Genomic DNA, 26726 nt, shown 5'->3' on the forward strand with positions numbered 1-26726 from the left:
ATCAGTAACCAGAAACCAGTGACCAGTAACCAATAACCAGAAACCAGTGACCAATAACCAGTAACCAGAGACCAGTAACCAGTGACCAGTAACCAGAGACCAGTAACCAGTGACCAATAACCAGAAACCAGTGACCAGTAACCAATGACCAGTAACCAGAAACCAGTGACCAGTAACCAATAACCAGTAACCAGTGACCTGTAATCAGTAACCAGAAACCAGTGACCAGTAACCAATAACCAGAAACCAGTGACCAATAACCAGTAACCAGTGACCAGTAACCAGTGACCAGTAACCAGAGACCAGTAACCAGTGACCTGTAACCAGTGACCAGTAACCAATAACCAGTAACCAGTGAGCTGTAATCAGTAACCAGTAACCAGTGACCAGTAACCAGTAACCAGAGACCAGTGACCAGTGACCAGTAACCAGAAACCAGTGACCAGTAACCAATGACCAGTAACCAGAAACCAGTGACCAGTAACCAATAACCAGTAACCAGTGACCTGTAATCAGTAACCAGAAACCAGTGACCAGTAACCAATAACCAGAAACCAGTGACCAATAACCAGTAACCAGAGACCAGTAACCAGTGACCAGTAACCAGAGACCAGTAACCAGTGACCAATAACCAGAAACCAGTGACCAGTAACCAATGACCAGTAACCAGAAACCAGTGACCAGTAACCAATAACCAGTAACCAGTGACCTGTAATCAGTAACCAGAAACCAGTGACCAGTAACCAATAACCAGAAACCAGTGACCAATAACCAGTAACCAGTGACCAGTAACCAGTGACCAGTAACCAGAGACCAGTAACCAGTGACCTGTAACCAGTGACCAGTAACCAATAACCAGTAACCAGTGAGCTGTAATCAGTAACCAGTGACCAGTAACCAGTAACCAGAGACCAGTGACCAATAACCAGTAACCAGAAACCAGTAACCAATAACCAGTAACCAGTGACCTGTAATCAGTGACCAGTAACCAATAACCAGAAACCAGTGACCAGTAACCAATAACCAGTAACCAGTGACCAGTAACCAATAACCAGTAACCAGAGACCAGTAACCAGTGACCTGTAACCAGAGACCTGTAACCAGTGACCAGTAACCAGTAACCAGTAACCAGTAACCAGTAACCAGTAACCAGAGACCAGTAACCAGAGACCAGTAACCAGTGACCAGTAACCAGTGACCAGTAACCAGTAACCAGAAACCAGTGCCACATGGCAGGCCCCAATAATAGTAGCTAGATGCTACAGCGCTAGCTCCACCATAGCATTGCATGGCAGGCCCCAATTACGCTACAGCCAATAGAATGTCTCTTTATTCCAGCTTCTTCTTCCGTCACCGTTAATGCGGCCCGAACCGCTGCGTGCTCCCCCACAAAAATGGTATCAAAACGTTCAGCTTGATGCCGAGAAGGCAGCTGTTACTTTTAGTGGGATTCTGAGTTAAAATGACGACATAAATTAAGAGAAACGAGAAAATTTGAGGCTGAGAGTCTCACAGAATCACTAATCTTTCTCTCTGAAACACACACACAGGCCTGTGGATTTCTGACTCCTAAACTCTTTTTAACTCCCCCTCACAGGCACAAATATCGGCCTATTGGTCTGAAAGTCGGTCGTGACATAGATGCACATGCCTGCTCCCGTAAAATGTTTTCAACATTTCTCTAGGGCTTGTGGTTTTTTGTCAGGGTCCCTGAGACTGACGCTGGGTGTCTCCCAAGTATAGAAACTCTGTCTCCACAGCCAGCCCAGTGCGGATAATTGGTTACCATAGCAACGGGCCAGAGAGGTAGAGTAGTCTCACAAACAGGCGCAGAGGCAGGTCTCACAATGCATTGTGGGAAGAATACATATTTCCTGTGACTATTCACATTTTGTTTAGATAAAATTATTTCTCTGAATTTTTGAGTGTGAATTAAAATCCTTAGTATGAAAGATTTAGAGAAATAAACAATTATCGTCGTTATGTTTTTTATTTCGGACCGTGAGTGAGAACCACATGTGAAGCTCATCGTCGTCAGTCTGGGACTGAACTGCTCTGAGGTCCAGCTTTGTAGTGCAGAGGTGAAGCGGGTCAGCACAGCGTGACGGACCATGTCAGACCTGCTCAGTCCAGCTGGCTGTAGCTAAAACGCTGGGTCCAAAGTGATGGCCACACTTCTGCAGGCCCCATTTAAGTTTCTTCAGGAATTTTCTAGTAAAGCTACTAACGTTGAACCTGGCGGTGCTCCGACCGTTCGAACCCCCAGCTCCCAGAAGGCCACGCCAACAGCTGCGATAACATCAGCCAGTTTTCGGTGGACAGCATCACCAGCCTGGACAGCAAGGAGCCCGTCTTCATCGCCGCCGGGGACATCAGGTCAGGACACGTTCCGACACGCTCTGGCCGTCCAGACGACCTCTGACCCAGGCCCCTCTGATTCCAGGCGGCGCCTATCGGAGCAGCTGGCGCAGGCCCCCACCACCTTCAGGCGGGACCCGGAGGACCCGTCTGCCGTGGCCCTCAAGGAGCCCTGGGAGGAGAAAGTCCGGTAGGCTAATCCCCGTGTCCGGACCGCCGGGCCATCCGGCCCAGTGCTGAGCCGTCTCTGTCTCTGTCTCCGTCTCTGTCTCTGTCTCTGTCTCCGTCTCTGTCTCTGTCTCTGTCTCTGTCTCCGTCCCCCAGGAGGATCAGGGAGGGCTCGCCTTATGGACACTTCCCCACCTGGAGGCTGCTGTCCGTTATCGTCAAGTGTGGAGACGACCTGCGACAGGAGCTGCTGGCCTTCCAGGTGCTGCAGCAGCTCAAGGTAACGCCATGATGTCACCGACTGGCCGTCCGTCCTGCAGGCCTGTAGCCAGCATTTCATTTAGCATGTTAAGATGGACGTCTTAAAGGCGATTTGCTCTTTAAATGCCTGCTAATTGATGGCTGGTGTTGACCTTTGACCTGGTGCTGCCAGAGCCAGCACCATTCTGAAGGAACAGTGAGGGCAGATTTAACTTCACATCATGACATCGTTACTGAACATTAACCATCTGGAGGCTGATTAGCTGAAGCTCACGCCGGTTTCCTTCCCATCATGCATCTCTCTGTTCCCCAGTCGATCTGGGAGCAGGAGCGCGTGCCGCTGTGGATCCGGCCCTACAAGATCGTGGTTCTGTCGGCGGACAGTGGGATGATCGAGCCGGTGGTCAACGCCGTGTCCATCCACCAGGTGAAGAAGCAGAGCCAGCTGTCGCTGCTGGACTACTTCCTGCAGGAGCACGGCGCCCCCACCACCGAGAACTTCCTGTCCGCCCAGAGGAACTTTGTTCGCAGCTGCGCTGGCTACAGCCTCATCTGCTACCTGCTGCAGGTCAAGGACAGGTGAGGCCCCGCCCCCAGATGCTCCTGGCGTCACCCCGCCCTGCTGACGCTGCCCCCCCCCCCCCCCCCCCCAGGCACAACGGGAACATCCTGCTGGACGCCGACGGACACATCATCCACATCGACTTCGGCTTCATCCTGTCCAGCTCGCCCAGGAACCTCGGCTTCGAGACGTCCGCCTTCAAGCTCACCGCAGAGTTCGTGGAGGTGGGTTGGTTCTGGTTCTGGTTCTGGTTCTGGTTCTGGTTCTGGTTCTGGTTCTGGTTCTGGGTGGAGTTCAGGTTAAGACCCATTTCTTGTTTACAAGGTTTCCAGCTTCATTCAGGAAGACGAGATGAAGTTTGTTAAAGCTGAGGGTTAAATTCACCCTGGGTCTTACCTGAAAGGAGGAGCTGGTTTTGGTGTTTTGTAAACCCTGTGCGTCGCCTGGCAGGTGATGGACGGTCCAGACGGAGACATGTTTAACTACTACAGGATGCTGATGCTTCAGGGTCTGATTGCAGCCAGGAAGCACATGGACCGGGTTCTGCAGATAGTGGAGATCATGCAGCAAGGTGAGTGAGAGTCCTGCCCACAGCGCCCCCCTCTGGCCGCTGACTGACCGCCCGTGCCCCCCTCTGCCCCCCAGGCTCCCAGCTGCCCTGCTTCCACGGCTCCAGCACCATGCGGGGCCTGAAGGAGCGTTTCCACATGAGCCTGACGGAGGAGCAGCTGCAGCTGCTGGTGGACCAGCTGGTGGACGGCTCCATGCGCTCGCTCACCACCAAGCTGTACGACGGCTTCCAGTACCTCACCAACGGCATCATGTGACCCCGTGTGACCCCGGCATCATGTGACCTCGGCCACGCTCCTTCGTCTTCTGTTGTTTCAGATTTTTGTTTGTGTTTCCTTTAGAAGTTTTCTTTCCTCCTTGTTTCCATATTTGGGCAGAGACTCCTCATTGGCTGTTCAGCAGGACTCTTAGCCAATCACAGAGCAGCCCAGTTTTAGTTGAACTGTGAAATGTGAGCAGGTGGTTTTCCAGGTATGAACGTCAATAAAAGCAGCCGGTGTCCACCTGCAGCGCTGCCGCGTCCTGATTCACCTGGACGCACCTGCACCAGGTGACCTCTGACCTCCAGAGTGAATGAACTTCCTACAGTCTCGGCTGGATGGAGGAAATGATTCATTCATGAACTGGATCAGTTCATGAATGAATCATCTGAACTGCAGAAGAGAATCAAAGCACTGATCCGGTTCATGACTCTGAGCAAACGGTTCTGGTGTCGGTTCTGTTAGTAACCGGCTTAGCAGAATAAAGGTTTCCATAGCAACGCATCGTTAGGGAAGTGGCTCCACCCCTTCCTCATTGGAATGCCCATATAAGGTCGTTTCCTTCTCAGCCTCACCTGTTCAGGTATGCTGGGTTCAGACTGACCCGCAGCTGATGGACCCAAAAGGACCGGTTCTGGTTCCATGAGCCCCGATCCATCAGATCGCTGGGCTTCGTTCTGGTTCTGATTATAAATCGCTGCCTGCTCTACTCGAGCCGCAACCCGATTCTGATGTGACCCGGTTGTTAATGGATCAAGCAGAACCAGCACCGTTCAGGTCCAGGCTCCTGGTTCTGGTGGTTCTGACTCAGGAAGTGATTCTCCATCCAGAGCCGAACTCTGACGGTTCTGGTTCCTGTTGCTGCTCTTCCGGTTTGGACCACCGGGTGGCAGCAGAGCGCCAAAACGCTGAGACTCAATTACCCAGAGTTCCCCGGGGCTGGAAGGGGCGGAGCCTACCTGTCCACACCTGCAGAGAATCTGAAGACTGAAGGAAGAAACTGCGGACCGCGGGAGGAGGCGGCATGCTGAGAGGGAACTGAACCGAACCGAACCGAACCGGAGGGTTCCGACCCGCAGCGAGCCGGTCCAAGTCCTGCCTGGTTCCACCTGAAACCACCTGGACCCCCAAGGTCCAGCCGGATCCCTCTGGACCCAGATTTCTCAACTCTGATCTGAAGCAGGAAGTGGAGAAGCAGAAACATGGTGAGTTCACGGACCTCAGGCAGATCCAGGAAAACAGAACCTCACCGAAGTTCTGGTTCTGAGTCCAGTTGGCTTGGATGAACTGATCCCTGATCAGAACCAAACCAACTTCCAGAAAACAGATTATTCTGTTGGCTCTGGAAAACAACTGGATTTTAAATAATTCATATCAAACTCTGGGCTGAATAAAATATGTTCACAGTTTGAATTGTTTTATATCCAAACCGACCAATCAGAGAGCAGCTGGCAGGCGGTGGGCGTGGCTTATCGGCCAGGTTCATTTGCTGTAAACATGATGGTTTACCTGGAGAGTAAAACAATCAGGCTTCACGTTTCCTGCTTAACCTCACACACACACACAGCAGCTCTGCATGTCCTCGCAGGACGCTGGAATGCAGCAGGGATGCGTCTGCAGCCTGCGGGGCCCTGGGGACGTCTGAGGCCCCGCGGTGGGCGGGGCCGGTGACGTCACACTTTACTTACTAAAGCAGCCAATCAGAGAGTGACGGTTCTGGCTCGTCTCCATGGAAACGGGTGACAGCAACGATGCAGAGGAATAGAAAACCGAACCTGTCCATGTGACTCTCAGCCAATCAGAGTCTAGATCCTCTGGAAGCACCAGGTTTCTTATTGGTGACATCATCAGTCAGCCTCAGGTGGGAGGAGCTTGTTGATGCTGCTGAACCCGCTGCTTGGGCCGCTCGGCACCAGAACCTTCAGCTCCTTGATCTCTGGACATTTCTGTCCTCCAGACAAAATGAAATCCTGAGTCTCGGCATCACCAGGTCCACATGGTGGCATCACGGTTCAGGTCAGCGTTAGCGTTAGCATTAGCTTCCCCTACATGCTGTGTTGGTGTTAGCACTGCTAAAGTTTATGATTAGCACCTCCAGGTTGGTGAAGCTAATGGCGCCCTCCTCTGCATTCCTGGTAAAGTTTTGCTGACCTTTGACCCCCCCAGGGCAGCAAGGAGCGGTACCACTGGCAGGCCCAGAACGTGAAGGTGAGCGGAGTGGACGACATGGTTCTGCTGTCCAAGATCAACGAGGACGCCATCACCGACAACCTGAAGAAGAGATACATGGACGACTACATCTTCGTATCCTCCGTCCACACACACACACACACACACACACACACACACACACACACACACACACACACACACACACAAGGTTCTGGTTGAGCTCCTTGACCCAGCTGTGTCAGACTTACATCGGGCCGGTTCTGATCTCAGTGAACCCGTTCAAACAGCTGCCATACTTCACAGAGAGAGAGGTGGAGATGTACCAGGGAGCGGTGAGAGACGGAGACATGGAGACATTTAGAGACATGGAGACATTTAGAGACACGGAGACATTTAGAGACACGGAGACATTTAGAGACATGGAGACATTTAGAGACATGGAGACAGTTAGAGACAAGGAGACATTTAGAGACACGGAGACATTTAGAGACATGGAGACAGTTAGAGACACGGAGACATTTAGAGACATGGAGACATTTAGAGACATGGAGACATTTAGAGACATGGAGACATTTAGAGACATGGAGACATTTAGAGACACGGAGACATTTAGAGACATGGAGACATTTAGAGACATGGAGACAGTTAGAGACAAGGAGACATTTAGAGACATGGAGACATTTAGAGACACGGAGACATTTAGAGACATGGAGACAGTTAGAGACATGGAGACATTTAGAGACATGGAGACATTTAGAGACATGGAGACATTTAGAGACACGGAGACAGTTAGAGACACGGAGACAGTTAGAGACATGGAGACAGTTAGAGACATGGAGACATTTAGAGACACGGAGACATTTAGAGACATGGAGACAGTTAGAGACATGGAGACATTTAGAGACATGGAGACATTTAGAGACATGGAGACATTTAGAGACACGGAGACAGTTAGAGACATGGAGACATTTAGAGACACGGAGACAGTTAGAGACACGGAGACAGTTAGAGACACGGAGACATTTAGAGACATGGAGACAGTTAGAGACATGGAGACATTTAGAGACATGGAGACATTTAGAGACATGGAGACATTTAGAGACACGGAGACAGTTAGAGACACGGAGACATTTAGAGACATGGAGACATTTAGAGACACGGAGACATTTAGAGACATGGAGACATTTAGAGACATGGAGACATTTAGAGACATGGAGACATTTAGAGACATGGAGACATTTAGAGACATTTAGAGACATGGAGACATTTAGAGACATGGAGACATTTAGAGACAAGGAGACATTTAGAGACATGGAGACATTTAGAGACATGGAGACATTTAGAGACACGGAGACATTTAGAGACACGGAGACATTTAGAGACACGGAGACATTTAGAGGCATGGAGACATTTAGAGACAAGGAGACATTTAGAGACATGGAGACATTTAGAGACATGGAGACATTTAGAGACATGGAGACAGTTAGAGACACGGAGACATTTAGAGACATTTAGAGACATGGAGACATTTAGAGACATGGAGACATTTAGAGACATGGAGACATTTAGAGACACGGAGACAGTTAGAGACACGGAGACATTTAGAGACACGGAGACATTTAGAGACACGGAGACATGGAGACATTTAGAGACATGGAGACATTTAGAGACATGGAGACATTTAGAGACACGGAGACAGTTAGAGACACGGAGACATTTAGAGACACGGAGACATTTAGAGACACGGAGACAGACAGGACGCCTCTAACCCCCCTGTCCTCAGGCGCAGTACGAGAACCCGCCCCACATCTACGCTCTGGCCGACTGCATGTACCGGAACATGATGATCGACAGCGAGAACCAGTGTGTCATCATCAGGTGGGCGGAGCCTCTCGCACGGCTCCAACCGGAGAGACGGCCGAGTGTGAAACTACTTCCTGTCTCCTCAGCGGCGAGAGCGGAGCTGGGAAAACCGTCGCTGCCAAGTACATCATGAGCTACGTCTCCAAAGTGTCCGGAGGAGGAGAGAAAGTCCAGGTGTGTCCTGCTGTTGCCATGGTTACAGTCACTAGAGGCAGGTATGGCGTCCAGACGGAAGATGTTTAGAAGTTTACTTTGGTGCAGCACAAACAGGAAACATAACTCAACCAAAGATGGTTCATCCTGATCGTTACTCATTTACTGACAGCAGCGCCGAGTCGGCGTTCCGACCATTTTATCATTTTCACAAAACCTTTTGAGTCTGGAATCGATCTGGACGGTCAGTCAGGGACCCGGAGGAAACGGTCTGGGTCTCCGTTGCTGCTGTTTAGGCAGGCCGTTACCATGGCAACCATGTTTGCTTGTCTCTGCTCAGCGGGTCAAAGACATCATCCTGCAGTCCAACCCCCTGCTGGAGGCTTTTGGTAACGCAAAGACGGTCCGCAACAACAACTCCAGCAGATTTGTGAGTACCATGCTGCTACACGGCAGTGCTACGCTTTAGCAGTACCACCAGCAGGCCTCTTGTCTGTCCAGGGAAAGTACTTTGAGATCCAGTTCAGCCGGGGCGGAGCTCCAGACGGAGGGAAAATCTCCAACTTCCTGCTGGAGAAAAGCCGAGTCGTCTCCCAGAACCCCGGAGAGAGGAACTTCCACATCTACTACCAGGTACTTACTGGTGCGGGGCTTCGGTGAACTGGGACACAGGGGCGTTTATCTGTCTCCCTGTGATGATGTCAGCTTCTGGGCGGAGCCAGCGGGGAGCAGAGGGAGAACCTGGGGGTCACGACCCCGGACTACTACTTATACCTGAACCAGTCAGGAACGTACACGGTGGAGGACATGGATGACAGGAAGGACTTCTCAGATACCATGGTAACCACATGGCCCCTCCGTCCCCAAGTCTGTCTCCCCGTCTCCAGGGTAACCGTCCCTCTGTCCCCAGGCCGCCATGTCCGTCGTGGGTCTGTCTCTGGACGATCAGGACTCAGTTCTGCAGCTGGTCGCAGGAATTCTGCACCTGGGGAACATCGGCTTCCGGGAGGAGAATAACTACGCCGTGGTGGAGAGCCAGGACTGTAGGCGGCCCAACACAACCACATGGAACCAAGTAGAACCCAGCAGAACCCGGATTCTCCTGTCCTCAGTTTGCTCTCATTTTGCCGTTTCTCTGTCCCCTACAGTCCTGGCGTTCCCGTCCTTCCTGCTGGGAATCCCTCAGGACGGACTCTGCAACAAGCTCACCAGCCGGGTCATGGACAGCAAGTGGGGCGGCAAGACCGAGTCCATCTCCGTCACCCTGAACACGGAGCAGGCCTGCTTCTCCAGGGACGCCCTGTCCAAAGCGCTCTACACCCGCCTCTTTGACTACCTGGTGGACGTGAGTCCCAGCGTCCGTCCCCGTCCCTGGTTGTCCCTGTCCGTCTCAGCTGGTGTCTCCTGTGTCTCAGTGCGTGAACAAGGCCATGCAGAAGGAGACGGAGGAGCTCAATATCGGAGTCCTGGACATCTACGGCTTCGAGATCTTCCAGGTAAACCCATGGGACAAATGTTCCGGATGCGTCAGGTGTTCTGGAAGAACAATGAACCCCGCCCCCTCCGACCCCGACCATTAGCCAGCGGTTCCCAAATGTTCCAGCCACGGTATGAAAGGGTAACTAACGCTAACTAACGCTAGCTAACGCTAACTAACGCTAACTAACGCTAACTAACGCTAAGTAACGCTAACTAACGCTAGCTAACGCTAACTAACGCTAGCTAACGCTAGCTAACGCTAGCTAACGCTAACTAACGCTAACTAACGCTAACTAACACTAACTAACGCTAACTAACGCTAGCTAACGCTAACTAACGCTAGCTAACGCTAGCTAACGCTAACTAACACTAACTAACACTAACTAACGCTAACTAACGCTAGCTAACGCTAGCTAACGCTAACTAATGCTAACTAACGCTAACTAACGCTAGTGCCAGGAATGTGTTGGGATCATGTTCCCAGCAGACGGAGTGACGCTGAGCGGTTGAACAATATTCTGAATGGCAGCAGCAGCTCAGCGCTGTGCTGTCCGTCGCTCCCGTAGGGAAGGAACCAGCCATCGGTCAGACTTTCTTGGAGCGGCGGTTGCGACGCTCATCCTGTAACAGAACTTTTCCCTCTATTGGAAAATCAGCAGCTCAACCAGGCGCTGCTTCTTCTTCTGCTTTCAGAAAAACGGTTTTGAGCAATTCTGCATCAACTTTGTGAACGAGAAGCTGCAGCAGATCTTCATCGAGCTGACGCTGAAGGCCGAGCAGGTGAGCCGGAGAGCCGGGCACAACCGGGCCCGATTCTGGTTCTGATCCCGGTTCTGGTTCTGGTTCTGCAGGAGGAGTACGTCCAGGAGGGCATCCGTTGGACCCCCATCGAGTATTTCAACAACAAGGTGGTCTGTGACCTCATCGAGTCCAAACTGGTGAGTGGACCGACCCGCGGGCCGGCGGGGGGCGGAGCTTCCCACGCGTCACTCCCTCCGTCCGTCTGGTCATTTCCCAGAATCCTCCTGGGGTGATGAGCGTCCTGGACGATGTCTGCGCCACGATGCACGCCAAGGGAGAGGGGGCGGACCAGACGCTGCTGCAGAAGCTGCAGGGACAAATCGGGACGCACGAGCATTTCAGCAGCTGGAACCGCGGCTTCATCATCCACCACTACGCTGGCAAGGTCTGACCTGACCCCACCTGACCTCACCTGACCTCACCTGACCCCACCTGACCCCACCTGGCCTCACCTGACCTGACCTCACCTGACCTCACCTGACCTCACCTGACCCCACCTGACCTCACCTGACCTCACCTGTTGCTCACCCATCCCTCTCTCTCTCAGGTGTCGTATGACGTCGGCGGGTTCTGTGAGCGGAACCGGGACGTCCTCTTCAGTGACATCATCGAGTTGATGCAGAGCAGCGAGTTGTGAGTTCAGCTCGTCTTTCTGACCACAGCGCCTCCAGGTGGACAGCTGCTGTAACTGCAGGTCTTGGTTCTGTCCTGCCGGGTTTGAATAGATCTGACCTTCTGTCAGCTGTTGACCCTTTAATGTTTAAATCAACTTCCTGTCCTCTAACTTGGTCAGTGTCACTTTAACCTGTGGTGCAGGAAGCTGTGACCCTTCAGAATAAGAGGTAGTTTAATCTGTGATGTGTTCATGGTCAGTCCGTTCATCAGAGCGCTGTTCCCGGAGAACCTGGAGGCGGAAAAACGAGGCCGGCCGACCACGGCCAGCAGCAAGATCAAGGTGAGTTGGGACCTGAGCAGGTTCTGATGACCAGACACCAGACCGGACCTTGACCTTTGACCTCCGCTCCTCCAGAAACAGGCCAACAGTCTGGTCCAGACCCTGATGAAGTGCACGCCCCATTACATCCGGTGCATCAAACCCAATGAGACCAAGCGGCCCAGAGACTGGGAGGAGACCCGGGTGCGGCACCAGGTGGAGTACCTGGGCCTGCGGGAGAACATCCGGGTCCGCCGGGCCGGATATGCTTACCGCCGCGTCTTCAACAAGTTCCTGCACAGGTTCTGCTTCAAGCCCCACGCAACCAGAACCGGCCGCTGGCTCGGACACTAACGGGTCTGGCGGTCTGCAGGTACGCCATCCTGACCAGAGAGACCTGGCCCGAGTGGCGGGGCGAGCAGCGCCAGGGCGTCCTGCACCTGCTGCGCTCCGTCAACATGGACCAGGACCAGTTCCAGCTGGGGACAGCCAAGGTCTTCATCAAAGCTCCGGAGTCGGTAAGAGACCCCAGGAGGTCCATGGAACGGTTCCTGGGGAGGTTCTGGTTCTGGTTCTGCAGCAGAACGAAAAGGTTCTGCTCTGTCTGTGCAGCTCTTCCTGCTGGAGGAGATGCGCGAGAGGAAATTCAACGGCTATGCCCGCGTCATTCAGAAGGCCTGGCGCAAACACATCGCCGTCCGCAAATACGTCAGGATGAGGGAGGAAGGTCAGAGTTCAGAAGGTCAGACAGGGGAGTCCTGGTCCGGCTTCGGTCCTCACAGATCCTTCTTTTCCAGCCTCAGACATTCTGCTGAACAAGAAGGAACGCCGCAAGAACAGCATCAACAGGAACTTTGTGGGCGACTACATCGGAACCGACAACCACCCTGAGATCCGGCAGTTTGTGGGCCGCCGAGAGAGAATCGACTTCGCTGACGTGGTCGTCAAGTTCGACCGACGGTTCAAGGTACCAACAGCAAAAACTGAAGGTTCTTCATCTCCTGTCATGTCCTGCGGGGCGTCATGTCCTGCGGGGCGTCATGTCCTGCGGGGCGTCGTGTCCTGCGGGGCGTCGTGTCCTGCGGGGCGTCGTGTCCTGCGGGGCGTCGTGTCCTGCGGGGCGTCGTGTCCTGCGGGGCGTCGTGTCCTGCGGGGCGTCGTGTCCTGCGGGGCGTCGTGTCCTGCGGGGCGTCGTGTCCTGCGGGGCGTCGTGTCCTGCGGGGCGTCGTGTCCTGCGGGGCGTCGTGTCCTGCGGGGCGTCATCTGCTGGAATAATGTTCCCTCTGTTGAGTGATGGACTTTAGAGATGACCTTTGACCTGATTACTGCTGTTGGGTCCGTTCTTGTTCTCCTCTTGTGTGACTTGTGTGGTCCAGATGTGCTGGTTCTGTCCAGGTTCTGCTGTTGGAAACCGGATGTTCTCCGACCCGTTTTTGTCGCTGCTGTTTTGCAGACGACGAAGCGTGACCTCATCCTGACCCCAAAGTTCCTGTATCTGGTTGGCCGAGAGAAAGTGAAGCAAGGTCCAGATAAGGGTCAGATCCAAGAGGTTCTGAAGAGGAAGATCCAGCTCAACCGGATCCAGTCAGTCTCTCTCAGGTAAGTGACCAGAACCAGAGGGGGAGCCACCGGGCCCAGCGTGGTTCTGATGGCTCTGGCCCGCCCGTCTGTCCGGCAGCACTCTGCAGGACGACTTCTTCATTGTCCATGAAGACGAGTACGACAGCGTCCTGCAGAGCGTCTTCAAGACCGAGTTCCTCAGTCTGCTGGTGAAGCGGTACCAGGAGAACACGGATCGCAAGCTGGCGCTGAAGTTCAACAACCTGTGAGTACCAGAACCCCACCTGAACCTGAGTAGAACCCAAACGGAACTTGTTCAGAACTGAACCTCTCATCCAGCCTGGAGTTCAAGGTGAAGAAGGGCCGCCATCTGTTCAGCTCGTCCGGGTCCAGGCAGATCCAGTTCCAGGCGGGCCAGGGAGATGAGGTGGTTCTGAAGCCCAGTGGTAAGGTTCTGCACGTCTCCATCGGGCCGGGCCTCCCAAAGAACTCCAGTAAGTTCTGACCCAGTTCATCCCACATGACAGACCCTTCGTGTCTCCTCCCGATCACTTCCTGTGTCTGACCTGCAGGACCGACCCGGAAGGATAACCGCAAGAGCCGCTACATGGGCAGCCAGGCTCCGCCCACATACCAGAACCACTCAGGTACCAGCTGGTCTCTCTCCGGACCAGAACCTCTCCGAATCTCTCTGATGGTTTTTGGTTCATCACTTCTTCTATTTTCTGCTGCAGCGCCTCGCAGCAGAGGGGGCGGGGCTTCCAGAGGAGGCCCCGCCCCCTCCAGAGGGTCCACCCTAAGGCAGCAGTCCAGCATGGATCAACCCACCTTGCCCCGCCTCCAGAACCAGCGCCGGCCCAGCAACCAGCCGCCCCAGAACCAGGACATGGGCTTCATGAACGTCCCTGACCAGGGAGCGGCGGGGTGAGGTCCAGAACCCTCAGCGGTCAAAGGTCACCTCCAGGTAGCTGCTCTGCTGCCCCCAGTGGTGACATGTGTCGGTACTCCTGGCCTGCAGGTTCCACAGGCGCCTCTCCAAGGAGGTGAAGCCGGCTCCGGGAGCGGGTCGGCCTAAACCCAAACCTCGGTCCCCCCAATGCAAAGCTCTGTACGCCTACGACGCCCAGGACACCGACGAGCTGAGCTTCAACTCCGACGACGTCATCGAGATCCTCACTGAAGGTACGGCTGCAACCGGGCTAGGTCCAGTGGAACCGCTGGTACCGGGTCCGGGCCGGGTTTACATGGTTACCTATGATCAGGTCCTGTTGTTTCTAGCCCCCACAATGCTGTGCTTGAACTACGGGTATGACTTCAACTGCAAACCATTTGTTTGCATGCTAGCAACTCGCTAACGGCTAGCAGCTAACATCTTTCGTCTGAGGCTTTGTTGTACGCCGGAACATCAGCTGCTAACTACAGGGAGGATGACTTGAAGAAGTGGCTCCTACGCTAGCATCATTAGCGTCATTTCTTCAGACGGCGAAGCGTCGAGTCATCAGAAAAGCCATGAAGCTCTTCAGTATCTTCATAGTAATGAGGTTGGCTGCATTTTACTCAGAGGTGGGACACAAGTTTGTTGAGCTTAAGGCAGAGCCTAGTCAAAGCCTTAGAATCCCACCTCACTGAGTCTGGGTTTGGGTTTCAGTGCAGGTGAAGTGAACAGCAGGAGGCTAAAGCTAGCAGGAGGCTAAAGCTAGCAGGAGGCTAAAGCTAGCAGGAGGCTAAAGCTAGCAGGAGGCTAAAGCTAGCAGGAGGCTAAAGCTCAAGCTGAGGGTTTAAAGTGGAGCCACTAGCAGCTGGACTTTCTCTCCACAATAACCGGAAACAGAGATTAATGTTGACAATGAATAAAAACCGCAGATTATCCAGAGCAGTTTCCATGGTAGTCGTTTCCATGGTAACCTCCCAGGAATAAGGTGAACAGTAACTTGTAGCTATGAGTTGTAATTAAGTCATTGCTGCCTCTAGCGCCCCCACAGGCCTCAGGGTGAACTACAGCCAGTCGCTGTGGTTCTGTAGATTCTACATAAAGCTGTTCATGGACCCGATGGTACCGACTCTGTGGTTCTGATAGTTCTGGCGAGCTGCCAGGTAGCCTCTGCTGCTTCAAGCCCCACACAACCAGAACCGGCTGCTGGGTCGGACACCAACAGGTCCGGCGGTCTGCAGGTACGCCTTCCTGACCAGAGAGACCTGGTCAGGATGGCGGCTCATTGAGGTGGAATCAGTCGGTCAGGGTGTCGAACTGATTTCCGTTTTGGACCAAATCCAGAGCCTGAAGGCTCTTAAAGGGCCGGTTGTGCCAGAATGTAGTGATAAAACCCGTCCACACACTAACTTATCAATTCTTACATTTAAATCATATTACTGGACATCTTTTCAGACCCGCCAGGATTTCATGATACTTTTCATGTTTTTACACTAAAATCAAAGTGTTTGTGATATTAATGTGGAAATATTTGAAGAACATTTCCAAACAGGTTAATGTTGTTACTGAAATCAAGTCGGGTAAAAAAAATCCACGTTTATTGTTGTAAAAATGAAAGAAAAAAAAAGAGAAGCAAAATGTTTTGACTACAAAAATAAAGTTTTAATAAACATGGCAATTTATTTGTGTTGAATTTTATTAAATATTTGCTGTGTATGTATAATATTTTTGGAACATAACTGGGTTCACGGGGTGGAAATCAGACTGAATCCAGTTGAAAACTTCAGTTTACAGATTTTCTCTGTCAAGTTTGGAGCCGAACAAGAAAACAAACAGCTGAGCTTCTGACTTTATGCAATAAATATGAAACTGTGGTTCCGACCCATTCCTCTGGTTCCTGTCTCGTAGATCCGTCGGGTTGGTGGTTCGGCCGGCTGCGGGGCAAAGAGGGGATGTTCCCCGGAAACTATGTGGAGAAGATCTAGACCTGGGGCCGGGGTCAGAGGTCAGCCATCAGGAGACACGTGGAGTCAAACACCCGATGTTTTGGTCTGTTTCGTCGGTCTGGGTCGGTTCTGAAGGGCTGCTGGTCTTGATGGAGCGGTTCTGTGAAGGAGTCGTTCCATCAATATTGACATCAGTATTAGTAGCTAGCGCCTCCTTCAGGCCACAAAGGGTTTTATCCTCATCAGTTTTTCGGTCTGATTAAATCATGAATTTAACTGAACTAAGTTCTGGTTCCGGTCCGGCTGATCCAGCATCCATTTAGAAACATGTTTAACGATCAGATTTATAGTCTCCTCTGTTTCATCCTTCAGTTTCGGTCTGATTTCAGCCATTAATGCGGGCGGAGTTGGCACTACATTACCCAGAGTTCCTGCTGGAAAGAGCGCTGCCTTCACGTGCTGCTGGAAAATAGACCTCTGATCAGTCCGTGACTTTTATACACTGTCTGAATATTTCATATTAGCTCATATGTTGTAAATTAATCCTTTGAAACTCAAACAGATTTTAGAGTAGAGTGGGTTTTTCTGACCAACAAATAAAAAGAAATCTGATAAAATTCTATCGACTTGTTTTCATTTGTTTCTATATAAACAGAATTTATTTTAATTCAGCTTAGAGTATTAAGTTTCAATAGAAATATCCTACATAAGAGGATATTTCCTCTTATGCTGATTGAACCATGAATATAATTTGGAACCAAATTTTCTTATTTAAATGCTATAAATTTTATCTAATATTTGAACATATAATCAAGTCTAAAAACTATTTAAAAAGTATTTTCTAAACATTTGCTTAGAGTTTTAGGAGTCAGTCCCTCCAGAAAGCCTCGTCTCCATGACTCCTGCTGCTGGAGGTTTTCAGGGGGAAGTGCAGGTTTCTGCTGTTTTCAGGTGTTGGTAGTTTTACAGGAGATTCTATAATGTTCTTTGGTTTAAAATATGCAGTCTTTGTAAATTCTCAGTGGACGGAGATTCTTATTTGAAAAGTTATGGTTTGTCTGTCGGAGGGAAAACTTCAGTGATGAATGTTGTGTTCATCCCTGGGCTCTGGAGGAATCTAATGTTTATGGTTCTGACCTCTGACCTTTTGTGTTCTGGTTCTGACCACTTTGTTTCGAACATGTTTTATCTGACAAATATTAATGCGAGGTGACTTCCTGTTCTGAGCAGCTAGGGGTTCTGGGTCGGTCCAGTAGTTCTCCAGATTGAGTGTTTCTGTTTTCCGAGCCTGGAGCGAGTCAGTGAAGCCGCCCTGACCTTTCACCCTGTTCTGTGCTAACGGCCGCCTCCTGAAGCGAACCGTTTACCCGCTGAGGTTCGGACCCGCCGCCAGGTCAACGGCTCGGTTCGGTTCGGTCGCTTCAGCAGAACCGGGGCGGTGTCGTGTGGAAGCTAACGGCTAACTGCTGCAGATGGAGGAGTTTCTGCGGAGCTGCCGGCGGACCCTGCAGGTACCGGAACCGGGACCGACCCGGTCCCGCTCGGGGTTGGCTGAACAGGACCGGCAGCCGGAGCGGGTCGCAGCGGCTGCTTTTGTTTGATTTATTGAAATAAACAGATACGCCGGGGTCACTTCCGCCTACACAGGTCACTTTCAAAATAAAAGTCCCGGTCATGGTTTAAACCAGAACGTTTTCCTGGAGCTGCATCAGGATTCAGAGTATCGCATAAAAATAACATTAATACAAGTTGATTTGCAGTATTTTACTTCATAGAAACGTTATAAAGTCAAACTACAGTTTTTATTTATCTTGATAGATTTTGTCTTAACATTTGATTCTGTTTTGTTTTTTACTTATGTAAGTTCAGTGTTTCATTCTTCTTCTGTGGTTTGCTCTAAGATAACTGTCCCTTTGATAAGTCACCAATAAATGCAACCAATCACCTGATCGGTCCGGTCAGCCACACCTGGAGAACCAAGAAATCACTTCAACGGAACCTTCAGACAGCATGAAGTTTCTAAAACCCAGAGATCACATCCAGACCAGAACCAGATTCCGGCCTGGTCCTGGTTCTGACTGCTGCGTCTCGGTTCTGCAGGAGAACCTGGACCGGGCCGGTCCAGATGTCCACGTGGTTCTGGGGAACGAAGCCTGTGATGTGGACTCCATGGTGTCGGCCATGGCCTTTGCCTACTTCCTGTTCAAGGTGAGGAGTCGCCCAATCAGCTGCCAGGCCTCAGTGAGCCGAGGTCACGCTGTGTGTGTGTGTGTGTGTGTGTGTGTGTGTGTGTGTGTGTGTGTGTGTGTGTGTGTGTCAGACTGCAGGCGGCGACTCGCTGGTTCTGCCCCTGATGAACATCCGGCAGTCGGACCTGGCGCTGCGGTCCGACATCGTGTTCCTGCTGCGCCGCGCTGCTCTGCCGCAACACCTGCTGCTGTTCCGGGACCAGCTGGATCTGCGGGCGCTGCGGCGCGCCGGCCGCCTGCGGCTCAGCCTGGTGGACCACAACGTCCTGCCCAGGTGAGCAGCAGAAGGGTCGACTGGTTCTGCCTGGAGACCACGAACTCATCATGACCCCGGCAGGTGCTGCAGCTGCAGGGCCCTGAACGCCTCACCTCCACAGCTGTTCTGACCCTCTCTGTCCTGCAGTTCAGATGCTGACCTGGAGGGGGCAGTAGTGGAGGTGCTTGACCACCATCAGGCTGAGAGGAAACCCTCCCCTACCTGCCCTGTTACTGTGGAGATGGTGGGATCCTGTGCTACCTTGGTAACCGAACGCATCATCAAGGAAGCTCCACAGATCCTGGACCAGCAAATCGCCCTCCTACTCTACGGTACACACCTGGATACACACACACACACACACCTGGATGCACACACACCTGGACACACACACCTGGACACACACACCTGGATACACACACACACACACACCTGGATACACACACACCTGGATACACACACACACACACACACCTGGATACAACTGCCTGACTAGATTCTGAGGTTCTATCTGATTAGCACCTGTTCTGAACTGTGTGTGTGTGTGTGTGTGTGTGTGTGTGTGTGAGAGCAGCCACAGTGGTGCTGGACTGCGTCAATATGGCTGCCGCTGCAGGTAAAGTGACTCCTAAAGACAGCTGCTACGTTGCTGAGCTGGAGGCGCGGTTCCCCTCTCTGCCACCAAGGGGCGCTCTGTTCCAGGAGCTGCAGAAGGCCAAGCTGGACGTCTCAGGTGAGCCTCGGCGTTGGCTGGTACTGCAGCGCCTGCTAGAACTCAGAGCGGCGTTCTGTCTGCAGGTCTGAACATGGAGCAGATGCTGTTAAAAGACATGAAAGCCGTTTCAGGAAGTCTCAACATCGCCATTCCTGTCATCTACCTCCCTCTGGAGGTAACACCTGAACGACACACCTGCAGTACACAGCAGCAGTACCGTGTGTAGCCAGCAGGGGTCCCTTGTGTTCCAGGAGCTGCTGCAGACGGCCGAGTTGGAGGAGGAGCTTTCAGCTTTCTGTCACAAGTCTGGATTTGATTTGCTGCTTATGATGACGATCTCCTTCACTGACAGAGAGGAGCCAATCAGAGAGCTTGCTGTGTTCAGCCACAGCAGCACCTGCAGGGAGCAGGTAGGTCAGGTACCACTGATGTGGTGGTATCACTATGGGAACCTGGTAGTTGTAGTTCTCCATCAGTACTGTTGTAGTCTCTGCTAGTTGTGGCTGCCATACCAACCTGGAGCCTCTCCTCCAGGTGAGCAGCTACCTGCAGCGGGCCCAGAGCCCCGCCCTGGGCCTCAGCCCCGCCCCCTGCCTCCACCCTCTGATCTCAGCGTTCCACCAAGGTGAGGCCTTCACCTGGCTCCCCGGGCGGGGGCGGGGCTTGAGGTGCGTAACATCTGTGTATGGTTGCCAGGTAACGCGGTGGCGTCCAGGAAGAAGCTCCTCCCCCTGGTCCAGGACTTCCTGAGGGAGTGCGATGGCGCCGGTTGCCTAGGAGACGCGGAGGAGGAGCCGGCGGTGCCGCCCACGCCCACGAACAGCCTGGTGGACGGCTGCCCTCTGGACGGCGGCCTGCCGCGCATCACCGTCGAGGAGCTGCGGAGCAAGTTCGATGACCTCTGACCTCAGCTCTGTTACCACGGCAACATCTCTGGAAAATGGAGATGCAGCATCAGAACACAAGAACCTTTTTAATCTCTCATCAATCTGGCGGGTCCAACAGAACCTACGGGATCAGCCAAAGAGCAGCGGAGAGACGTTCTATCCCAAACCTCCAGAATAAAAGCCATTATTTCAGCAATTAAAGAAACTTCAAAATAAAAGCCTTTATTTTTTGTTTTTAAAACGTTTATTTTTCAGGAAGTTTCATTCAAATACGACTGGAAGTTCAACTCTGGTCACAACAATAAAAGCATGCCAGGTTGGCCCTTAACCCTGTGCTGCGACGACTGAGGCAAATGATCAGGGGTCAGGGGTCAGTTGGACCCCATTTCTAAACGAGGGCTAAGAAAACCTGCCACAATAAAAGTCTGAATTCAGTTCCTTCACAATAAATGCCTGCCAGTATGTGGGTGGTTCTGTTTGACCTCTGACCTGAGAAGAACCTTGGTTCTGGTTTTGGCTCATCTCAGAGAAACGTCTTTTTATTGGATCAGTTTCTCTGCAGCTCCAGATCTGCACTCTGATTGGCCGGTTTGGTTTCAATAGACGAGCCGGTTCACCAGTCAGAACCGGGTCTTTCTGGGTTCTGCGGAGGAACGTTGTGTCTCAGTGAGAGCTACTTCCTGTTCCTGTCCAGAACCGCAGAACGTTTCACAATGAGGCAGGGAGGAGGCTTTTATTGTGAAACACAAAGAGGAAGTTATGAAATGGCCTCTCTCCCAGTGAATTTGTTTCCATCTGCAGCAGCTCGACCTGCTGACCTTTGAGCCCCAGAACCACCTGACCCGATAAGAACCAATCAGGTGAAAGCTCTGCTTCAGAACCAGAACCAACCAGGACTGCAGCAGAATGTTCTGCCCAGGATCCGGTTGAGCTGCAGCAGAAACCAGAACCTTCGGACCAGAACATGTGCTGGTTCTGTCTGGTCATTGCTCTTGATGTTCTGGACCGGACGTTCTGGGTCTGGAATCCAACCAGAACCAGAACATCTGAACAGGAAGTTCAGAACATCTGAACAGGAAGTTTCCGGACCCAGCTGGAGAACGGAACCGGTGCCAGCAGGCTTTAGGACCCTGCAGCTCCTCCTGCTGCGCCTCCTGCTGATTGGTTAATGAAGCTCCAGCTGACGCCCCACCTCACCTGTCTGCACCGACCAGGTGAGCCTGGACCAATCAAAGAGCGGCTCTGCCCTGCGATGCAGTCGGACCTGCTGGGCGAGTCAGACAGGAGAGAGAGAGAAGGAGGAACACACACACACACACACACACACACCGGCAGCCGGTCATACATGCAGAGCAGAACACGCCGTGACATCACTGTGACATCATGAGCTCCCCCGCCAGGCAGATGGACGGGACCACCGAGGACAGGTGAGCCCGGTTCTGACCGGACCGCAGCAGAACCTCGGTGTGTGTGTGTGTGTTTGCTTCCTGTTCCTGCTCACAGAGGAAGTCGTGTTTCTGTCCGGCGCCGGTTCTTCCCGTCTGTCAGCAAAGGCTTTACTGCCTCGGTTCTGATCCGGTTCTGCTTCAGAGGCAGGACCGGGCTGAGGAGAGATCCGGTTCTGGTCGTCAGCAGAAGGACCGGGTCGGTGTAGATGATGTCACTGTTTGGAGTCGGCTCCTGGTTGGTTCAGGTCCGGTTTACACCGCGAGCAGAACTGTGGTTCTGACCCGGTAACCGGGAATCGGGTCAGAGAGGCGTCGGGTCACTGTTTCCTCGACTCTAGAACCTCCAGAACCTGCAGAACCTTTCCAGTCCAGTGAAATCCTCCACAAGTCCCTGACGGTCCAGAGCAGTTTCCCCTCACACCTGAGGACGACTCGTCCTCTGGACACCTGGACATGAGGACAGGTGCACCTAGTCCAGGTCCACCTGTCCTCTGACTGACTCGTTTCCATTGTTTTGGCTGTCTCAGGTGTTAAGCCCCGCCCCCTTAACACCTGTGGGTTTTTCCCAGCCGTCCCTGAAGGCAGCATGAAGCTCTCACCTGGCTGGGCGTCACAGGAACAATAGGCCCCGCCCTCCTCACCTGCTCAGGTGTGTCAGTGCGAGCGGTCGGGCCGGTTCCTGCTGGGTGACGTTTCACCTGAGCCAGAAAAGCTTCTCGCCTGGAGAACCGGACTGGGCCGGTTCCACAGAACCATCAGGTCAGGAGTGAGTCCTGGTACTGGTGGTCCAGTGGACCTCATGTGGGGACACCAGTTCCTCTGGGGATAAATGTCCTTGATGGACAGATGGAGGGACAGCTGGACCAGGTCAGGTCGGTCAGTGAGCTGGGTTACTGGGTCGGTCCTGTCCGGCCCGGTCGGCTTAGGTCCAGTTACTCAGATGTTGCTTCCTTCCTGGTTTCATGCCTTTTATTTTCTGTGGTTCTGGTTCTGGATTTACTGGACCAGTAGAACCTGCCTGGTTCTGAACATGTTGACCCAGTTATCCAATCAGACTGGATTGTTTCTTAGGAAATGGACCAATCAGAGAGCTTTCTCTGTGACATCATCAGCTGCGCGCTGTGTGTGTTCAGCCCCTGCAGGGCGGCTGAGGAAACCCCGCGGCACGGCAGCATCCAGGACATGGAGCTGAGGGAGGAGTGGCTGGACGACGGCTTCCCCAGGTAAGCCCCGCCTCCAGCAGAACCAGAACCGGCGTTATCACATCAAACCCTCCAGAACCTTCACTGGTCTTACTGACCCGGGTTCTGCTGCTGTTCTGTTCTGTCCCGGTCTTCAGGCCGCTCCCGGAGGATACTGAGGGTCCAGCAGGAGGCGCTGCAGACTCAGGTGAGTCTCTGGTTCCGGTCCAATCCATTGAACCGAACCTAAACAAACCCAATCCCAACCTCTCTTTAGCCCCGCCCATCAGACTGGCCCCGTCGAGCGGAGCCAGGAAGCGGCTGACGGCGCCGGCCCTCAGCGACCCAAACAGCGACAGCTTTTCGGCGGCGGCGCTGTCCGGGACGCCGGACGACTCGCCGTCGCTGGACATCAACCTGGAGGCGCTGGAGACGCCGTCCGGCAGCGAGTCGGGGACGCTGCCGGACGGCGTGCACGACCTGGAGTGGGAAGGTGAGGCGGCGGGGAGGCGGAGCTAAAGGAGCCGCTGCTCAGATGCTGACCTCTGACCTGTTCCTGACAGACGACCTGCCAGAGATGGGGCGGGGGCGGTTCGTGGGCGTGGCGGAGCCCAGCGAGGGTCTGATGGACCTGGACCAGGTGGACCAACATGGCCGCCGGTGGAGGCGGTTCTCCATATCTGGACAAGAGTACCAGGTCAACATGAGCGTCCTGGAGCCATACCTGCAGGTCCTGTCACATGGAGGTCAGAGGTCACACACCTGTACAAGCCTGAAGCATCAGATCAATTTCTGTGTTCAAGGCGACAATAAGGGAAATTACCTGTCATTGGCAGGTTACTATGGAGACGGGATGAACGCCATAATTCTGTTTACTTCCTGTTACCTGCCGGAGAACACGGTGGAGGACTATGAGTATGTCATGGAGAACCTGTTCAGGTATGTTTGGGTGTGGAGTCACGGAGCAGCGCATGACAGGAGCCCACCTGGATGGACAGGTGACCCGGCTCTCGTTCCCCTGCAGGTACATCGTGGGAACGCTGGACCTGATGGTTTCAGAGAACTACCTGCTGGTCTACCTGTGCGCCATGGCTCCCAGGAACAAGCTGCCAGCCATCAAGTGGCTCCACCAGTGCTACACCTCCATCGACAGGAGGTAGGATGGATTCCTGTAGCAGGGCAGTGCGGGCGGGTGGGGCTAGCTGCTCAGCAGGTGTTTCTGTGCAGGTTGAGGAAGGACCTGAAGGGCCTGCTGGTGGTGCATCCGGCCTGGTACATCAAGGCTCTGATCACGCTGGTCAAGCCCTTCATCAGGTCTGCAGCGCACACACTGGTCCCACACACATTGGTCCCACAGACTGGTCCCACACACACACTGGTCCCACACACATTGGTCCCACAGACTGGTCCCACACACACTGGTCCCACACACACTGGTCCCACAGACTGGTCCCACACACACTGGCCACACACACACACTGGTCCCACAGACTGGTCCCACACACACACTGGTCCCACAGACTGGTCCCACACACACACTGGCCACACACTGGTCCCACAGACTGGTCCCACACACACACTGGTCCCACACACACGGGTCCCACACACACTGGCCACACACACTGGTCCCACACACATTGGTCCCACAGACTGGTCCCACACACACTGGTCCCACACACACATTGGTCCCACACACACTGGCCACACACACACACTGGTCCCACAGACTGGTCCCACACACACACTGGCCACACACACTGGCCACACACACTGGTCCCACACACACATTGGCCACACACACACACTGGTCCCACACACACACACTGGTCCCACACACTGGTCCCACAGACTGGTCCCACACACACACTGGCCACACACACTGGCCACACACACTGGTCCCACACACACATTGGCCACACACACACACTGGTCCCACACACACACACTGGTCCCACACACTGGTCCCACACACACACTGGCCACACACACACACTGGTCCCACACACACACGTCTCACACACACAGGTCCCACACACACACATCTCACACACACAGGTCCCACACACACAGGTCCCACAGACTGGTCCCACACACACACACTGGTCCCACACACACACTGGTCCCACACACACTGGTCTCACACACACAGGTCCCACACACACAGGTCCCACAGACTGGTCCCACACACACACACTGGTCCCACACACACACTGGTCTCACACACACAGGTCCCAAACACACTGGTCCCACAGACTGGCCCCACACACACACTGAGAATATCTTCAGTGAGCCAAAACGTGTCAATTACCATCTTGGCACTATAATCAGAGAACTTTCTGTGACCTCTGACCTCATGTTTTCCATAGTGACAAATTTAGCAGGAAGATTCGCTTCGTTCAGAACCTGGAGCAGCTGTCGCAGTTCGTCCCCACAGACAGGCTGCAGATCCCAGAGGCAATCCGACAGTAAGAGCTGAAACGTTTGTGAGCTAACACTAAGCTATATCTGAGCTATCTCTGAGCTAATGCTGAGCTAACGCTGAGCTAACACTAAGCTATATCTGAGCTATCGCTGAGCTAATGCTGAGCTAACGCTGAGCTAACACTAAGCTATATCTGAGCTATCGCTGAGCTAATGCTGAGCTAACGCTGAGCTAACACTAAGCTAATACTGAGCTAACGCTGAGCTATATCTGAGCTAACGCTGAGCTAATGCTGAGCTAACACTAAGCTATATCTGAGCTATCGCTGAGCTAATGCTGAGCTAACGCTGAGCTAACACTAAGCTATATCTGAGCTATCGCTGAGCTAATGCTGAGCTAACGCTGAGCTAACACTAAGCTATATCTGAGCTATCGCTGAGCTAATGCTGAGCTAACGCTGAGCTAACACTAAGCTATATCTGAGCTATCGCTGAGCTAATGCTGAGCTAACGCTGAGCTAACACTAAGCTAATACTGAGACAACGCTGAGCCGTCGCTGAGTTTTCGCTGAGCTGACGCTGAGCTAATGCTGAGCTAATGCTGAGCTAACACCAAGCTATATCTGAGCTAACACTGTTATTCTACTGTTATTTGTTGCTCTGCTCTTGTTCTACTTTACTCTAATTTACTCCCATGAACAGAATAACAAGAATCGATTTACCTCTTCTGTATCCGTTCCGTCCCTGTCTGCTGTTCATGTGTTTACCTATTCCTGCAGTTGCTGAAGTTTTTCTTTGCTTTAGATGTTTTACTATTTGACCTCTCTCTCTCGGTCTGATGTTTCTTCTGATGCTTAAATCACCAATGAATCGATTTAAAATCGTCCGTCTCCATCTGTCTCATGTCTCCATCCTTTGCAGGTATGATGAGAAGCTGAGAAGATGACGACCTCAGATGACCTCTGATTAATCGGACCGGGTGAATGTGGAGGCCGAAGCTGTCAACCTGCTGACCTTTGACCTGCTGGATGTACAGACCTACAGACTGTGGTTTATTTATGCTGCTTTGTTTATGTTGGGAGTTTTTAAGGAACTCTTCCTGGGTCGGTTTTCCGGCTCATCTCCATGGAATCACGTTCTTCCACAGCAGCGCCTCCTCCTTCACTGCCTTCTCTGTTTCCATGGCAACGTTTGGTCTCAGCACCCCCATAAACCGTAGCAGCGCCAACATGTGTAATCTGGTTGATGTCGTTGGTTCTGGTCTGGGTGTAGATCGGGTTTCATGTTGCAGGGGCGGGGCATCTGTGTACGAGGTTCCTGATTGGTTGTTCACCTGCTGCAGTAATAAAATATTTACAAGATGGCTTTGAGTTCTGTCATGTTTTCCAGTGTACGTCATGTGGGGGGCGTGGCTCTGTCATGTGGGGCGTGGCTCCGTCATGTGGGGGCGTGGCTCTGTCATGTGGGGCGTGGCTTCGTCAGGGAGGGGGCGTGGCTCTGTCCGTGTGATGAGAGGGTTAGGGTTACAGAGGCTTATGGAGAAGATGAGTT

General features: G+C 52.8%; 4 protein-coding genes and 1 long non-coding RNA gene across 13 annotated transcripts in view; 4 read left to right on the forward strand and 1 right to left on the reverse strand.

The window, feature by feature from the left end:
- pi4kb (phosphatidylinositol 4-kinase, catalytic, beta) overlaps positions 1-4422 on the forward strand; it is a 10884-nt gene extending 6462 nt beyond the window's left edge. For both annotated transcript variants that reach the window (XM_081616990.1, XM_081616991.1), the window contains 7 exons: positions 2267-2376; positions 2444-2548; positions 2683-2806; positions 3101-3366; positions 3441-3573; positions 3800-3920; positions 3995-4422. In XM_081616990.1, coding sequence (XP_081473116.1) covers positions 2267-2376; positions 2444-2548; positions 2683-2806; positions 3101-3366; positions 3441-3573; positions 3800-3920; positions 3995-4176 — 1041 coding nt within the window. In that variant the 3' untranslated portion in view covers positions 4177-4422. The remainder of the gene's footprint in view (positions 1-2266; positions 2377-2443; positions 2549-2682; positions 2807-3100; positions 3367-3440; positions 3574-3799; positions 3921-3994) is intronic.
- Positions 4423-4539: 117 nt separating this feature from the next.
- myo1eb (myosin IEb) lies at positions 4540-16638 on the forward strand. The gene is made up of 27 exons (XM_081616989.1): positions 4540-5384; positions 6346-6483; positions 6594-6683; positions 8135-8229; positions 8301-8388; positions 8708-8797; positions 8869-9000; positions 9073-9207; positions 9278-9410; positions 9516-9712; positions 9783-9863; positions 10540-10626; positions 10698-10784; positions 10865-11032; positions 11195-11280; positions 11521-11602; positions 11678-11883; positions 11955-12099; positions 12194-12308; positions 12379-12548; positions 13035-13180; positions 13260-13406; positions 13481-13635; positions 13714-13788; positions 13876-14065; positions 14160-14323; positions 15981-16638. The coding sequence occupies exons 1-27, from the start codon at positions 5382-5384 to the stop codon at positions 16055-16057; spliced, it is 3282 nt and encodes a 1093-aa protein (XP_081473115.1). The 5' UTR covers positions 4540-5381; the 3' UTR covers positions 16058-16638.
- Positions 16639-17312: 674 nt separating this feature from the next.
- On the forward strand, positions 17313-20343 carry prune (prune exopolyphosphatase). 2 transcript variants are annotated; one of them, XM_008430592.3, is made up of 9 exons: positions 17313-17529; positions 17920-18226; positions 18339-18541; positions 18671-18855; positions 19098-19256; positions 19322-19413; positions 19490-19648; positions 19773-19863; positions 19935-20343. In XM_008430592.3, exons 2-9 carry the CDS (start codon positions 18029-18031, stop codon positions 20141-20143), a joined length of 1296 nt encoding a protein of 431 aa, XP_008428814.1. In that variant the 5' UTR covers positions 17313-17529; positions 17920-18028; the 3' UTR covers positions 20144-20343. The 2 variants fall into 2 exon arrangements, with proteins under 2 accessions (XP_008428814.1, XP_008428815.1); XM_008430593.3 differs by having other exon boundaries at positions 17315-17529; positions 18119-18226.
- On the reverse strand, positions 17762-19102 carry LOC145555326 (uncharacterized). The gene is made up of 2 exons (XR_014091485.1): positions 18930-19102; positions 17762-18887 (listed from the first exon to the last, which is right to left on the reverse strand). It is a non-coding gene; the product is annotated as an uncharacterized LOC145555326 (long non-coding RNA).
- An 858-nt stretch (positions 20344-21201) lies between the features above and the next one.
- Positions 21202-26538, forward strand: bnipl (BCL2 interacting protein like). Of its 7 annotated transcripts, none has more exons than XM_008430589.3 (10): positions 21362-21552; positions 22716-22796; positions 22913-22962; positions 23032-23247; positions 23318-23500; positions 23591-23693; positions 23779-23910; positions 23982-24068; positions 25121-25219; positions 26097-26538. In XM_008430589.3, exons 1-10 carry the CDS (start codon positions 21509-21511, stop codon positions 26119-26121), a joined length of 1020 nt encoding a protein of 339 aa, XP_008428811.2. In that variant the 5' UTR covers positions 21362-21508; the 3' UTR covers positions 26122-26538. The 7 variants fall into 7 exon arrangements, with proteins under 7 accessions (XP_081473141.1, XP_008428811.2, XP_081473138.1 ...); XM_081617014.1 differs by having other exon boundaries at positions 21458-21552; positions 22645-22796; XM_081617015.1 differs by lacking the exon at positions 21362-21552 and adding an exon at positions 21202-21339 and having other exon boundaries at positions 22913-23247.
- Positions 26539-26726: the final 188 nt, after the last annotated feature.

Source organism: Poecilia reticulata, chromosome 16, assembly GCF_904066995.2.
Source record: "Poecilia reticulata chromosome 16, P_reticulata-male-v2, whole genome shotgun sequence".
Classification (NCBI taxonomy): domain Eukaryota; kingdom Metazoa; phylum Chordata; class Actinopteri; order Cyprinodontiformes; family Poeciliidae; genus Poecilia; species Poecilia reticulata.